General features: G+C 40.9%; 1 protein-coding gene across 2 annotated transcripts in view; it reads left to right on the forward strand.

Moving 5' to 3' along the window:
* Nucleotides 1-15845, forward strand: part of CCDC148 (coiled-coil domain containing 148) — a 58092-nt gene that overhangs the window by 33380 nt on the left and 8867 nt on the right. For both annotated transcript variants that reach the window (XM_054209063.1, XM_054209062.1), the window contains 2 exons: nucleotides 8504-8644; nucleotides 13644-13762. In XM_054209063.1, the coding sequence (XP_054065038.1) occupies nucleotides 8504-8644; nucleotides 13644-13762 (260 nt within the window). The remainder of the gene's footprint in view (nucleotides 1-8503; nucleotides 8645-13643; nucleotides 13763-15845) is intronic.

The raw sequence follows: 15845 nt of genomic DNA on the forward strand, positions 1-15845 counted from the left end.
ATACAATGAAGTTGGGAAGAGGGCGAGAAAGGAGAGGAGCTGGTCCTGGCAATAGAAGTGGATCAGTCTGGTTATCTGAGTTGTGGACGTTTCTTGCGGTGCTTTTGGACTCTGTTCATACCAAGCTTCCCCTTTCTTCTGCGCTTCATATGAGCGCAGCGTACGTAGCTGTAGGAAAGCCTTAGATGACCTAGAGGACTCCAGCCTGAATCATCCTGTGGAAAGGGAGCAGATGCGGGTTCCCATGCAATTTGGCACTCGTCCTTTCCAGAGCTGATTCTGTGGTTCCGAATGACTATTTGGGCTCTATCAGGACAAGCCAAAAAGGTGCTGACCTTGTTCTCTGTTTCCAAGGGTACCTCTAGTAGCCTAACATGGAGCTTTGCCACACAGTAGGAATTTTACTGCTACTTATACCAATTTGTGGTGCAGATGATGTGCGCCACACAACACCAAGCCCAGGTGGTCTGTGCTGTCCCAACCGTGAAACATGAATTAACACTTCATGTCTATTACTTGTTGGGATTTCCTACCCGCTTTGCGGAACAACCAGTAAGAACTGTGGGACAAATGTATGTAGATGCATTCCGTGAGTCCTTGGTGTATGCTTAGGATTTTTTTTTTTTTACATTGAATTCCTTCAAATAATATTTGAATCTCTAGTCATCTTGTGATCACATTTCTGATCATGCAGCCCTGGGTGCTGCAGCCGCTGTAGCTTTCAGTTGCATGGTGACACCACCGTGACAATGCTGGCAGTTCCGCGGTGCTGGAATGGCGTTCTGGTCTTGGCTTCCTCCGCTTACCCACACCAGTTTTGCAGTACTTCTTTTGCTATGTAGCATCTTCATTTGCGAAGTTATTTTTCTTGAAGGGAGCCTCTAAAATTTTTTCCCAGACATTCTTAGAATCAGTTGTGAACAGTTTGAAGAAAAAAAAAAAAAACAACCAACTGCAAACCATAACAAAAATAGAGAAAGCCGTGCAGAAATGTTCCAGAGATTAATAAAGCTCTGAGAGATTCTGAAAGTGTATTAGGATCGGGTCATTTCATACGGTTGGAAGAGTAAGGTAGAGAGACTCAGGGTGGGGATATCAGAGGATTTTCTTTTTATGCCTTTAGTTATGACAAACAGCCCTGACTTTATCACATGATTATTGGTAATTCTTGCTTAGGATTTGAATTCTAGCAGCTTACTGTATCTGCGTAGCACAGTGTAGCCTGGGGGGATAGTGACCTGGAGCTCTCCATAGTCATTTAGTGACACTGTTCCTCCTGGTCACTTTATGTCCTTTTGGTCGGTAGCGTGTTCTTGCCTCGGTTCCCAAGGACGAGTCTTAGTCCTTGCGCGAGTTCCCCGTGCAGCCCGTCTCCATGCCCGCCCGCCATTGACCTCCCTGTGCGGTGCAGCCACTGGAGCGGCTCGGTGCCAACTCGTCCTGTCACCATAGGCAGCTTCAGCATCTGTGTATAAGGTAAGTGAGCGTTGCTTAGAGAGAAAAGCTGACGTGGTGCTGGGCTGCTGTGTGCTAGTTTAATGGGAATTCCCGAGGAAAGTCCCCCCAAAATTGTTTTGTCATTAAAAGAGATGTATCTGTAGCATTAAATACATGGTAAATACATTATTACTATTCAGATGTTCGAGTGAAAGAACTAATTTATTACTTTAATTAGTTTGTAGTGTACTTTACATTATTGTAATATGCAATATTGAAATAATGAACTGAAAATAGCCATGTACACATTCTGCTCAGCACAGCGATTTAATAATTCACTTGGCAAAAGCTCCTCTAATAATACATGAACTGTGAAATGTACTTGAAATGCTGGTTGTAATTAAAAACTTTTAGAACTTAATGTTGGCAAAGCTTGTACTGCTAAAATGTAAGCTTCTTTGTGAAACAGGCAATAGGGGTTCCAGTTTTCAGTGTATTTTTCAATATTAGTTTAACTACTAGGATTTCTTTAATATTTAAACATAATGTTTACCGTTGACACAGTAAACTCTATCCTTCTGATTTTGCACTCGCAGGAATGAAAGAATGCAATCAAGAACACGTTAATTTTTTTGTGTGCATTCTGTGGTCCCAGATTACTGCCTTAGGGTGTCAGGATTATTGTTTGGGATTTTTTGTGTTCTTCAGGTCTGCACGATACTACCTCTGGAGGAAAACCCTGATGGATACAGTGGGTTTTCTTGAGAAACTTAAATTGTAGGAATGCTGAAAATTCAGCCACAGCGCTTCCTCAGCTGTTGGGCGCCCTTTCCCTGCCTGCCCCTTGTCGCTGCTGTGTGTTTTGCGGCAATGCCAGAGATGCTCCGGTAGGGCTGGGCTCCCTCCGCCGCGGGGCAAGAGCCCGCAGCACCGTGCAGTTGGCAAGGCAGAGGCAGGCGCCGGCTGGGTCGCTGTCAGAGGCAGTCCACTACATCCTCTGTTAGCGTGAGTTAAGATAGTCTGGCTCCTAGCTTTTGAACCTGTGACAGTATGGAGAGGGGACTGGTTTGGAAATCGTCTCCTTCCGGCTCCTGGCGTCTCTGCGGATGGTTCTCCCTGGAGCAGTTCCCCTTTGTAGCCAGGCTGGCACACAAAATAACTCCGGGCTGTGGGGCTAGAACTGCCCTCTAGCAGAAAGATGTTTTAATGTTCGAATGGCCTTTAAAAAGTGAAATATTTTGACATTTGAATCATCTGTTTAATTCCTAATTTTTTATATTTCTTGCATAATAAAACACTTTAATTCAGCTCAGCTCTGTTAAGAACATTTTATCCTGTATGACTTTAACTGTTCATGTGGGGAGAACATGGCGTAATGCCAACCTACTGAATAACATTTCATAAATATTTTGTGAACAGCGCTTTTCTGGGTTTTTACACATTTTTATTTTTTTTCCCAATAGTGAATAATTTTTTAAAGGAGGCGACTCCTCTTCTGCTTTAACAAAAGGCATGGATTACACAAACGTGAGAGGGGCACCGATAGTGTAAACTAACTTCATGTGCTGCTTACAGAAAATAATAAATGGGTCTTGTGGGAAGGTATAATCCAATGAAAACTTCCTTCTGTCATTCTGATTACCTGTTTTCTTGATCAGCAATGGGCTCATGCGTTTAGAAGAACTAACGAGATAAAAATGTGAAGCAGATTCTACGCACTGAGTGAATGGGTGTGTTTAGCAGTGATTTAGTGCGGTGTAGGTAGCGTTGTAGAAGGCAGTGGAGATACACGCTGAATTATTGGCACGTCAGTTTTGCCTGAGGAACCTCATTGCATGACTAATGTTTTGTCAGCTGAGTGAAGTTATATGTTTGATGCTTGGTTATGCTCACTTGTTTGTATGAAACCTGTTGAAAATCTAGATTGTGCCCCAATATTGATTTCTGCCTGGAATCCAAAGGTTTAACAGAAGAGCTATGTGCAGATAACTGGGGAAAGTGATTATGGCCTGTCATGACGTTGGTGCATAATGTATGCCACACGAACAACTGCTAATCAAAATGAACGAATAAGGAGGCTTGAGATGATTTTGGACTAGTATCTGTCTCTCTTCCTGCTTTTTTGTTGTTTGCTTTCCTTCAATCGGTTGTCATCTCACCAGACTCTGCTGGGCTGGTTCTGTTCTCAGCATCCATTTCCAGTCCATAGTTCCCCTGCAATACCAGTAAACAGCAACTTTTATTGAGACCAATTTAATGGACTCGCCGTGCTAACTAATGGCTGCAATCAAACAACTAAAAAAGATCCCTGGTTAATAGGTAAATTAGTATCTAGTGAAGACCAGTAAAGGATCGGGAGGGTTCTCGGGCTTGGAGGAAACAGAAGCTGCATCGTGCAACGAGCCCACTTACATTGGCGTTTGTCTCGCTATTGAAGAGAGTTTGAAAGGAGTGTGAAGCAGGATGTAGGAAAATACAAGCTTAAAAAAAAGCTTTTTTCTGTTACATAGTTTGACTGTTACCTCACTTCAGTTCAGAAAATCTCAATCATGTTATTACAGAAGTTTAAAGTTCCTTTGAATGCTTCTGCAGTTTATTCTAGCTCCAATCTGAGTAGACTTTTGGTGGTTTTCATTCAATTTCTAGTTATTGTTAGACTTTAAGGCTTCACTGTGTGTTTTTGCTTCAGTCTGTTTCAAAAGTGAGGTAGAAACAATTCCATGTTCTCCCATACTCATTTTCAAAATGTTCCTTTTTAAGTTTATTAGTGTAGCAAGTGAAGGGTAACTGAAACAATGTAGCATTTTATTTTAGATTTTTAAGCTGCTAAAATGCATGAGCAGACTGCTGCCAAAATTGCTAAATAAAGATTTCTATTTAGACAAAGGCCTTGTGTTACAAGTCTCACAGCGTGTGGGAGGTTTCATTCAGGTATTACAGCTGAGCCCCAGAAAACAAGGTCTTAGGAAAATGGACACCTTCCTTCTAGAAGTCTTTCAGCTGATAGTGTTGTCATCTCACGTAGTCCTCGTTCTATTTTTATTATGGTTCCATATTTCTGTTTAGATGGATGGTTAGAAATCGTAATTGGCTGTTTTTGTGCTGAGTCACACACATTCTTCTGCTGACACTTCTCTGGGAACTTGCTCGCTTGAGGATGCGGAGCTGCTGTGGATTTCTTTGCCCATTTGATGGTATTCTTATTCCTGTATGGCTTAGAAATCCCCGTCAGTTTGTCATTCCCTCTGCGCGAGGCAGGCCCAAACCCGCTGCTTCCTCTGTAGGATCCAGCTGATAAACCTCTGCTATGTAGCAATTTTTTGCTTAAGTCCTTGTTTATCCATTTTCATTCTTGCCAAGCTAAGTGAGCTGTTTAGACCCCATCTAGTGCTGAATTTATCAGGCTCAGAACTAGAGAACCCTGAAATAAAGGTCTGACTACATCTTGCTCCTTACCCTTGGCTGTTCCTCACCTTCAGCGGCTCTCCTGAGAACCCGCGAGAGTTCAGACAACTCTCCCAGGAAAGCATGTTAGAGCCTCTTCTAGAGGATCTAGACCCACTTCTTTCCTGCGTTTTTGGTAGTACCCCCACACTGAGCTACATCACAAGAATCCTTGCTTTGCATATTCCTCAAGAAAATCCATTCCTGTTATGCCTAAAAACACAGCTAAATGCCTGATTTTTTTTCTTTGAACTTCCTTAAATCTTACAGGATCTGCTTGTGGACTTGATGTTTTTAACTTGTGAAAAACTTAAGGAAATAAGATCTCGGATGATAGGAGATAAAGACTTGAGTCCCAGAACTGAGCGTGGGGAGTGGTATGGGAGAATGATGTGAGGACTGAGCTGCAGAGCCAGTGTGTTCCTCCGTACCAGATTAATTCTTTGGCGTTAAAGAAAAGACAGTGGACAGCAGAGAAGAGACTTCCAAGTGAATGTCTGGACACTGGAAGAGACGCTTTTCCGCTTCTTGGTGATTTTCAAGTGGAACAGCTCCAGTGTCAGGGAACGAGAAGACCCTGATTCAAGCTAGTCTAGAAGAGAGGATGTTCTTTCTCATATTGGGGACAGCTGGATATAGGTCCCTGCCTCCATAAGTGCTGCATTATTTCTTTCTTACTGGAAACCTTAAACATGGCTTTGTATTCCTTTTTACAGAAGAGGGAATTGAATGTGGATCTCCCCCAGTCTGGATAAAAGGGCTCAAGGTGTTTATGCAGTGATACTGCAGTCTTGATTAATCAAGTCACTAAATAAAAATTCGGGAACTATTTGGAACATACAGCTTGAATGCATTAATGTGTTTTAGATGTCTGAAAGCATGATATTGCTAGGGGGGAAACATGCTACTTAGCAAAAATTTTTGCTCAGTACTTCCTTTAATAACCTGTTCTGAGGAAATTAATGTAAATGATGCATATGCAGTATATATTCAAGTGGGACCAGTCGTATTTAGTTCTCTTTTCTGGAGAAATGAGATGATTTAATGCACATGCTTAGAGCTATTTATATTACAGTACTTATGTCTAAGGGGTATTGATGTTAATATGTCACTTCTAATGAATGGAAAACCAGGGTGGGGGAGAACAGGTGGCTGTGCATCCCATAAGTGCTCCGTGTGCTCCCCAGTTCCTGCAGAAACTTCACGTACCTGTGGCTGGCAGGGTAAAGGGCTGGGGGGATTGTGCTTTTTTCTTTTTTCTGCCAAAGAAGCATTACCCAGTATGTCTCTTGTTAACAATTTTATTATTGTTATGTATGTGAGATCCTATTAAGGGAGCATTTTCAAAATTCTGAGGAGAACGATCACATATGAAGAGTCATACCTGTGCTAATGAACACTGCAGTAACATTTTTAGTTTGTCTTTCCATAACGTGCAAGTTTGAATTCCAGTTTGAAATAGTTTTGTAAGAATAGCTAAAAGAAAAAACAGCTGTTTCTATGCTGTCTGCCGTTACGTTGCTGCACAGTCAAATACCTGTGGACAAGTGCAGTTTGCATGTGTGTATCCTAATTGGGCCCTCTTGCATATTTTCAAACATCCGTGCCCAATTGCAGTTTCCACACGTTTATGTTCCCCTCCTTGCAAACCATCTAACTGCTTTTTTTGACGTTCATTCAGTGCCATTTATACCTGCTGGCACAGGCAAACTTATCTCTGCTTCTACCCCACTGCCCCTAAAATAATTAGTAGCATCGTCCAAATAAGGTGGAGAGGGAGGGAAGTAGAGAGGTTTGGGTTTTTAGGATCTTGTGCCTTTTTTCTCCTAGCTGCCACTGTTGCTCTCTTCCTGTAAAATATCTAGTGAAGATGGCTGTTTCCTAGCTTCTTTTTTTTTTTTCTTTTTTTTTGTCTTTTTTTTTCTAGAAGGGAGATTTGAGAAGGTGAAACAGTTTTGAACAGGCCTGCACTGAGAACTAGTTACAAAAATGGAAGAGAATAGGTTAAAAAGAGTTTAATGCTCAGATAAATCATAGTTCTTACCTTTGGGAATGGAGTTGAATCTGGAAAAAGTTGCATGTGCTCTGGGAGCGTAACAGTGTAAATGAGAGTTGCTTGAAGGAGCCCAAAACTCCATAGTTTTAATAAAAACATAAAACCACACCAGTCGATGCTTGTGCTTGGGTATGGTAGCAAAATGCATTGAACTTTTAAAGATAAACTCGGGTTGCAGGAGGCAAAAGTAGCTGTTGGTTAGTCTGTGCATGCACGGCATTCATTACAGGCAGAGTATCTCTTTAATAAGCTATCTTGAAATCTTTTAATACAGAGAGAGTTTACTTTTTCAACCACTGTAAAATTTCATGTTATTTTCATGTTATTACTTTGCCTGCACTACATGAAAAGTCACATCAGTGTTTAGTCTATTGAGACACTTTGAAACGAACAAAATATAATTGTTATTTAAGCAAAGCAGCAAGGCAAACACGGCATCAATCGAAGATGCAACTTGCTGAGAACCTCAGACCACAGGGAGCACTGGACTTGTGAACAAAAATCTTTCACAAGCACAGAACAGAAAAATTAATAGAGCCTGTACGCACAGCTAATGAAACGTAGTAAAGGTGGAGAAAAAATAAGTATTTTAATGTCTTAGTGTTAAAGTACTTATTGTAGTATAGAAAACCAGATGAAAAATGGCTGAAATGCTTGTTCCTTTGAGGAATACAGAGTTGTGTTAGCAGTGGACAAATCCGTTACAAAAAGAGCTGGCAAGCCAACAAAAAGGAGACATCGTTAATCCTATTGAAAGCAGCGCGGAACAGAGGAGTGTCCAACTGGGGACCACGCGGCTGGGAACAATGGAAATACATCACTGCCCGTTACCCGCTACTGGGGACGTGGTGTCTTGTTTGACCAATACAGTGTGTCAGGAATATGTCAGGGATGGGGGTCTGGCCCGTTGAGTTTGTAAGAGGTGTGTCAGGCCCCGGAGGTGAGGTGGGATGGAGCGGGTCCTGCCCTGCGGCTGCCGGCAGCTGCGCTCCAGCCGAGGTCTCTCCTCCCGCAGAAGAGCGGGACCTCGGGTATACAACACCGTTACAGGCACCGCTCACAACCCTTGAACAGGTGTCAGGGGTCCTAGACTGATTTTGCATAGTTTGAAAGCTGACAAAAGGTGAAGTCTCTGTCACTGGAGCCCGTTGATTTCCGCAGGGTCCTCGTTGGAAGAAAAGTGCTGTTACAGGGATGCCCGAGTTGAAGGATTCTGGTCTGTGAAGGCTGGTCTCCATTTGTTCATAGGTTTGTTAAGAAATGTACATGTTACTGAAAGTCCAAGCGCTGAAGGGGAATTTAATATCTGATGTTACTGTGATGGTTTCGGCGATGTTACCTAAAATCTTCTCATGTGTGATTTTATTGCATACTATGCCAGGCAGCTGTGAACTGCACATTAACATGCGGCAAGGTGGTGCTTACTAATTGATTATGTATTGCTGATAGGATTATAAATCTTTGTTTGTAAATGCATGACATGGGATTCCTTCCTAGCCGCTGTCTGGCAGGCTCACGGTGTCACCAGCTCTGCTGCAGGACTGACTCTTCAACCGTTTCTCCCAGGTTCTCCAGTGGAAAGCACAGCAGGAAGAGGCTGCTCAACTACAAGCTGCTGTAGCTGCCAGAAGAAAAGAAAAGAAAGATGAGGAAGAAAGGCTGCAGAAAGAACGGGAAATGATTCGTAGAGCTCAGGACAAAGAGAAAGTATGGGAAACTTTTATACATTTTTGCATATGTTAGTGGTACGATTGCCTTTAAAATCTTTAACTGCTCTCACTACCTTGTATTCTTGTGAAGTATTTAGTGTAGAGACGGGCAAATGAATCTTGCTACTGTCCATTTCATCTGCCCGCACTTACACATCAGTTACGTTACTTCATTACGTTTCTAAAAGGAAAAAAAAGGCGTACACAAGTAATTGTACGTGACTATCTCTGTGTCACAAGGAATCAGCGCAGAGGCAGTGCTGGAGTTCTAACTCTTACAGATTTGTGCTTTTTTGCAATGTGGCAAAGACTGTGAAAGCTTCCAGTGCTGCAGTTAGGTGTGCTGCAATGCAGCAAATGAGCCTTACAGAATATTGTCTGCAGGGCAGCGTGCTGCACTGTGCAGCACTAGGACCTTACCTGGGGGCCGGCAGCACAATGGCAATATTAACCGTTTCGGCATGCTGGAAGTCTCTGTTACATTATTCTGAGTACTTATGTGGTGATTCCTTGGGAAATGGCTCTGATGCATAAGTCTAAACTTCAACTTAATAGAAAATCAGAAATTCCCTATAGTGAATGTAATGCTTTTAGAAAATCAAGCTGTGTCACAGATGTATTTGTGTTGACCTTTTTATTTTAATGGTATGGCAAAACCCCAGGAAGTTGTTTTATTAAAATTTTACCTCTTTTTCTGATTATTTCTTACACTGAAATCTGTCTTCCTTAGAGTCCAACTCACCTGTGGTGTATTTGTTAAGACTGCATAATTATTTTTGTAAAAAATAAGTCAGAGAATTTCATAGATTCTTACTGCTGCGTCGTTCAAATGCTGATGAGCAAATAGTCTCTTACTCTGATGGGCCGCCTCGTGCTGGGGGGTTTGCAAGAAGGGTCGCTAAAAGCTGTGGTCTTATGGGGGGAAGAGGTCAAAGAGAGCGTGTGTCGTGTGTCTGGTGCCCAGCCCAAACCACAACTTTGTAACAGGCCAGTTAAAAGCAGAGTTAAGAAATCAAGGCTTAGCTGTTCCAAATAGAGTATTTTTGCGACACGTGTCGAAGGCTTTAGTGACATCAGTATGTGTCACACTACAGAAAGCTTGTGCGAAAGAAGGAAAACAAAATCTTAATATGTTATCATGTTTTCTCTTTAGACTTCGCCTTCTTGTCTTTATTTATCTGCCATGCTTCTGTGTAACGTGTCTTACTGGGAGCAAACATGATGGGACTTCAGCGTGACCAGTGAGACACCCTAGAATTTGATGGATTCTCCTGTCAGTAGATGTGTCTATTGCAGTTGCAGTGATATTCCTTGCAGGGAAAAAAACCAACACAAAACTATCCATACTTACAGCAACTTGATTAAGTTGTTACTAAAACAATTTACAACGCTTACTAAAAGTAGAAAATAAGTTGTAGCACAGCAAAATTACTGACTTGCAGGCGGGTGAAACTGACTGCCTTAGCAGAAGAATGAAAAAATAAAGTCCTACAGTACTTGGAATTTCCCAATCTATTTTTATAGTACTCAAATATATTTTCCTTGCTTTGTCCAAAGAAACACGTCTTCGTGCTATGTCAAGTGGGTCAAGAGCAGAAGCCCTCATGGCTTATTGTATTCGTGGTGATCGTTTGCGTAACTGTTGAATTCGGTGCTATCAGCAATTCTGCAAAGCAGCACTTGACGGGAAGCGCTACCTGGAGAACAGACGTCTGAGCTGCTGAAGCCTTCTTGTCCAGATAGAGACTGGCATCTCCTTGTTATTTTCCATTGCTCCAAGTCCCCAGAGCCAAAATTGGAAAAGCTACCTAATTTCCAATTGATTTCATTTTATCTGTGAGTTTATTGTTCTGGATCACGATTGCGTTTGCATATTGCATGTATCCAGTTTCTCCTCTTGCTGAAGAAGTCTCTGCTTACGTTGGTCACCTGATTCTACTTTTTTTCTGCAATTTATCTTAAAGACGAAATATACATTCTTGGCAGAGCACAATCTTTCTGTTAAACTATGCTAAATCATATAGTTAGCAAAATTGCAACTGGTTGTCCAAAAGTCTCTAATATTTATCCTTAAATTTATCTGTAATATTTAAGACTGTCATTTTGGGTTCAGTAGTTGAGAAAGCCATATTTATGTGCTTGCAAACCATGCACTTCCAGAGAAACCCTGGCTTAGTTTAAATGAGTATTGGTTAACCATTAATTGTCTTATTGTAAATGTCACTGGTGAAATTTTTAGACACAAACCTCTCTAAAAAGACACAGGGGAATTTTTCAAGACTGGGTATGTGTATTATGTTACAAAACTGTATTGTGTATGTGACTTTTTTTTTCTTTTTTTTTCACGCTAAGGTACTTTTCCTGGTATTTGTTCTTGGTTGTTATGTTGTTAGTGTTGTTATATGAATGGGTTAAAGTTATAAAATAACAAATTAAGGCAGAACTTCGACCTTTGGTGCCTGCATTCATCTTCTGTATAGGAGTTTTCAGGGTGAGATGTGATGGAATGCTGACTGGTCCGGCTAACGCGCAGGCTGTCGCAGGTGGAGCGTGTGATGGTGAGACTGTGGTTCCCCGCCAGCACTGGAAGCAGAGGCACAGAGAGGGGCAGCCCGTGTTTAATGACAGTTCGCTGCTTAGGTTATGAGGCTCTTCACTGCTGCTTTTCTTTTTGTTACAGCTCGTTCTGCTTATTTGTCTTTGCTCGCTGTGTTTGCAGTGGCGGGAGGCTCTAGAGGCAGGAGGAAGGGGAGCGGCTTGGTGAGGCTGTGGTGACCTCACCTCCAGCAATCTTCATCTTGTATGACGGTATTTTGGTTGTGCAAACTTTCCCCTTTCCTCTGGCCAGTGTGTCACGTCTATATAGAACAGTCCTCTGCCTGTGCACAGATGGGACAGCAGCTCTTTGAGGTCAGCGCTCATATGTTTCGTCGAGTGTACTACATCTTGGATCCTTAAAAAGCGCTGCTAAGCTTATCCTGCAGCTGCTTTTCTGGTGGATGTTCTGTGGCAGCAAGAAGAATGTGTAAAATATCCGCGAGCAGTGTAAAAGAAATGCCTACACTCTACCTAGTTTGTAGCCTAGGCAAGGTATTTCAAGTACTTCCAAACCTGACAATAGGTAAAATGATGTTAAATCTTAAATACCGATGCTACATTTGCTCTGTTCAACTGCGGATCAGATTTTTTCCTATATATTTAAATGTGGAATTTCAGAAACAGAGTTTATGAGAAAACCTTCAAACAATGTGGAATGCAAAAAGGGAATAATTGTGAAAGACAGTTTTATTTCATAAGTGTAAGTATTACAAACAATATTAAATAAAAGCATTCTAAGAAATATGGTTATAGCTGTCCTTGTTTTCATGCCCTTCATGTGTAAAAATGGCCTATGTAAAGAAATGATTGGTTTATAGGTTGGGAATTCTGAAATACAAGCACTGTTTGGAAGACTTGTTTTATTCTGAATCATGATAGTTAAAGGTTTTTCTGCACAAAGTCAATCATATAAAGAGGATGGTATTTTGACTGCCATTTCAACTGAAATCTCCAAAAGAAGCTTAAATTCAATATAGTTCAGTGGCAGAAGTTATTTTTATTGCCATTTTATGAACCTTCTCCTTTGTGAGATGATTACATAAGTAATTTTCATTGTAAGAAATTACCTGTATTTTGGGAGGTAGGATAAGTTCTTAGACCTTCACAGAAATGTTATGCATTTAATGGTGTAAAATCAACAGATTATTGAGGTATAATTTTAATTGCTTTTATAATTAATTTTATAATCAACATTTTCTTAGATTATTAAAATTCTTAAGATCATCTTAGATTTTTGCATCTTTTTCTAAAGCTTCTATTATTCCAGCTGTATTTTAAATTTTAGAAACATAATGCTGTTTTGTCAGTGAATTACAAGTGGCAGTATTGTCGTGAGCTTCTGTCATCATAAACAGTCTTTTTGAAAACTCAGTTTTGATTTTCAAGGTAAACATTGTCTTTGTTTTGCTGGAAGCAATATTTTTTTTAGCGAATTTTGTAGCTTTTCTCTTTCTATTTGTCGTAGCGATTGCCAAGAAGTCTGTTAGGCCTAAGGGATTAAGGGGTTTCTGAGCTCTGAGGTCGTATGAAGCACCATGCTGTTCTCTGGCTGTTCTCTTGGGTTCTGATTTGGAAGTACGTTGGGGTATGTGTGTCCCAGCTTGTCTTTCTCTTCTGGTACCTGCATGTGGAATGGAGAAAAAAAGTGGAAATGAAAGAGTGAGAAGTACAACAGAGAGAAATTGCAAGAGTGCTGGCCATTGTAGGTCTACCACGTCCTCCTAACGCTTCTTGTTGGGATAGCAGAGCACTGGTATGATGCAGAAAAGAGAACGTATGATACCTCAGAAAATGGAATATATGATACCTGTTGGAGATGCCATGGAATATGAGTTGTATTACTGTGTGGTGGTGAGAAATCACAATTTCTCATTTTGCAACCAAGACTCCTCACCTTTCCAGATAAGCTTCCCTGCGCAGGTGTCCTAGTCTTGCTTGAGGCCTTTCTTTCTCACTCAGCTCTGGAAAAGCTTCATACTTACACGAGGACCACTCATATGCTGCTTCCTCTTCCTCAGTGGGCTCCCCACAGCCAAACAAACGGGGCTGGTGTGGATCCAGGCGTTGGAGCTAACCTGGGGCATGTTAACTCGAGGAACATTCACTCACTTGAGCAGCGTAGTTGAAGGTTTTGATGGCCGAGTAGGAAAGCAAAAGAGCAAATGAAAGTGGTAGTCTTCAGTTTGCAGAGCTGAAAATTCTGTCGGGGGGGCTCCAGACCCTCTCATTCTCCTAGTACATCTTTAGTTAGCACATACTGTTCTAAAATATAAATTTTGTTCTAAAAATATCAAAATTGGTTTTCTTTTTAACTTAATGCTTTTCTTACTTTATTTGTTCTCACTGCCTTGGCTTTTGAATGATTGTTGTTTTGTTTACTGTATTTGTTCAAACTCTAGTTGAAGAAGTACTGGGCTGAGAAACAGCTGAAGTGGCAAGAACAAGAAGAGAAAGATCTACAACGTCTGGAGGAATTAAGAAAATTAATGGCTGAACAAGCAGTTAAAGACAGAGAACGGTAAAAGAAATTAAATGTGAAAACCTATACTATCAATAGGAACTTCTTATAATCTAATTTGCTTTGATCTCCCAACTTTCGAAATTAGAATACATTGAGATAAGTAATTATTTTTTTTTTCCTGTTACCCCAGTCCATATACCAAAGTTGCATCATGATTGTATCTTGGACGCAACTTATTTGTTAGTTTGAATTAATTCTTATCCGTCAAAGTTTTAGACCTTTGTAAGCACTCAACTGTTGTAATCATGACAGGGTACGCACATTAAAACCAGCTCCCTTTGTGATTTTTTTAATTGTTGCTGGGTGATAAGACCTTCTACATTCCCATTTTGCAAAATGATTTCTAATCAGGTTTGGTTTGTTTGAGAGGCAGGCAAGAGGAGCACATTAAGCACTTAGCAGCCTTAAAGATATTTATTATTCTTTTAGAGCGTCTTAAACCACGCATCTAGTTGTGGATGCTCTTCACCTGTTTGATGTAATTTAGGACTTCAGCCTGTTAACATTTGAATCCTGGCCAGGACCTTGTTGCAGAATATGGCCTTTGATGGCCTCTTGAAGAAATACTTGATTTCACAGAGGAGCATAAAAAAACCTGTCTGTAGTCTGGTTATAACTGCTCTCAAATCACAGGCTTACTATTTTACATAGAGGGAGATACCAAATCGCATGGACCAGAAATGTAATTAAAATAGTGTTAAAGTACCATTGGCATTAGAATATTAAACTTGGTCTTAAGCATTCTGTGGGAAACACTACTTCAATCTTATTCTGTTACGATATCTTGCTGACAGCTAAATTTAAATGTCTGTATCCTTATGCTACAAATATATCTATAGCTTTCCTTAAATATACTGCAATGATTTAGCTCATAGCAAAAGAAAAACACATGCTTGAATTTCTGAGTTTTCAGCAGATCTGATAGGAAAAAATGCCTTTTCTTTAAACCTGTGTACTGCACTGTGCCGTACGGCTGGGGGATGTTCTTTTCTTATGCTAATAAACGTAGCAGAATAAAATATAAGGAAATGGCACAGTTCATTGAGGAATGCAGGAAGGAAATAATCACACCTTCGGGCTATTATGAATCAAAAGTGGGTAAATGCTTAGCATTATGTTTCCCAGAATTGGCGTACTGTACAAAATAAACCAGTTTAAAGATAAATGCTTACTGTTTGTGGAGATTAATAATTCTTTGACATTACTTAATGCTTTTCATCTTCAAAGCCTTCAGAAGCATTAATCAAAGAAGGGCAGAGAGATGTTACTGTTATTAGCTGCTGCAGTGCTGTAAGTACGGTACAAGGCTTTTAACATGTTGCGCTGAACGAAGGCGGCCGCGCGGGCACAGTGATTTCGCAGTGCGGAACGGCAGTCCTGTACGAACGAATGGTGTTCTTACGAGATGCACCTGTTGCAGCACATGAATTGGTTTTGAGTCTTTGTAGAACTGATCATGAAACGTGGCACAGGCCCGTACCAGAGTTCTGATCTGGCACATCTTCAGGTTTTTTTGGGAAAGGAAAAGATTTTTGGATTGTGAGCTGACTTGTCTATTCTAAGTGCAAGATGTAGCCTGGATAGCGCATAGAGTTTTTAACGGGTACGATAAGATATTAAAAAATGGTCTGCTGGTACCCTGAATTCCTTTTGAAATTAATTTAAAATTAATTAATCAGGTTTATAAAAAAGAAAAATATTATCACAGAGTCACTGTGGTGCTCTGTTTATTCAGGTCTCACTTTGTAATTGCAAGATGCTGAATAGCCAGAGCTATGACCAGATCGAAGAAAAGGATTAAAGGCACCTGAAACTGGGTGTAGAATTTCCAGTGACTAAGTCCAAATTTGCTTTCTACAACTCCTCTGCTTACTGACTGTCTGACAGTGGAGACATTTAACTGATTGGACATTTAATTTCTTGGCCTGTAAGTTCCTAGGTGGCCGCAGATTTATGTTGCGTGCGTGTCTTAGAACTGTTGGATACCCACAGTTATATCCAGCTGGATATCCATCTGCTGGATGCCCAGCGCTTGCCTCAACACCCCTGGGTTTCGGTTATGTGAGCTCCCATAGATGCT

Source organism: Rissa tridactyla, chromosome 7, assembly GCF_028500815.1.
Source record: "Rissa tridactyla isolate bRisTri1 chromosome 7, bRisTri1.patW.cur.20221130, whole genome shotgun sequence".
In the NCBI taxonomy this organism is placed as follows: Eukaryota; Metazoa; Chordata; class Aves; order Charadriiformes; family Laridae; genus Rissa; species Rissa tridactyla.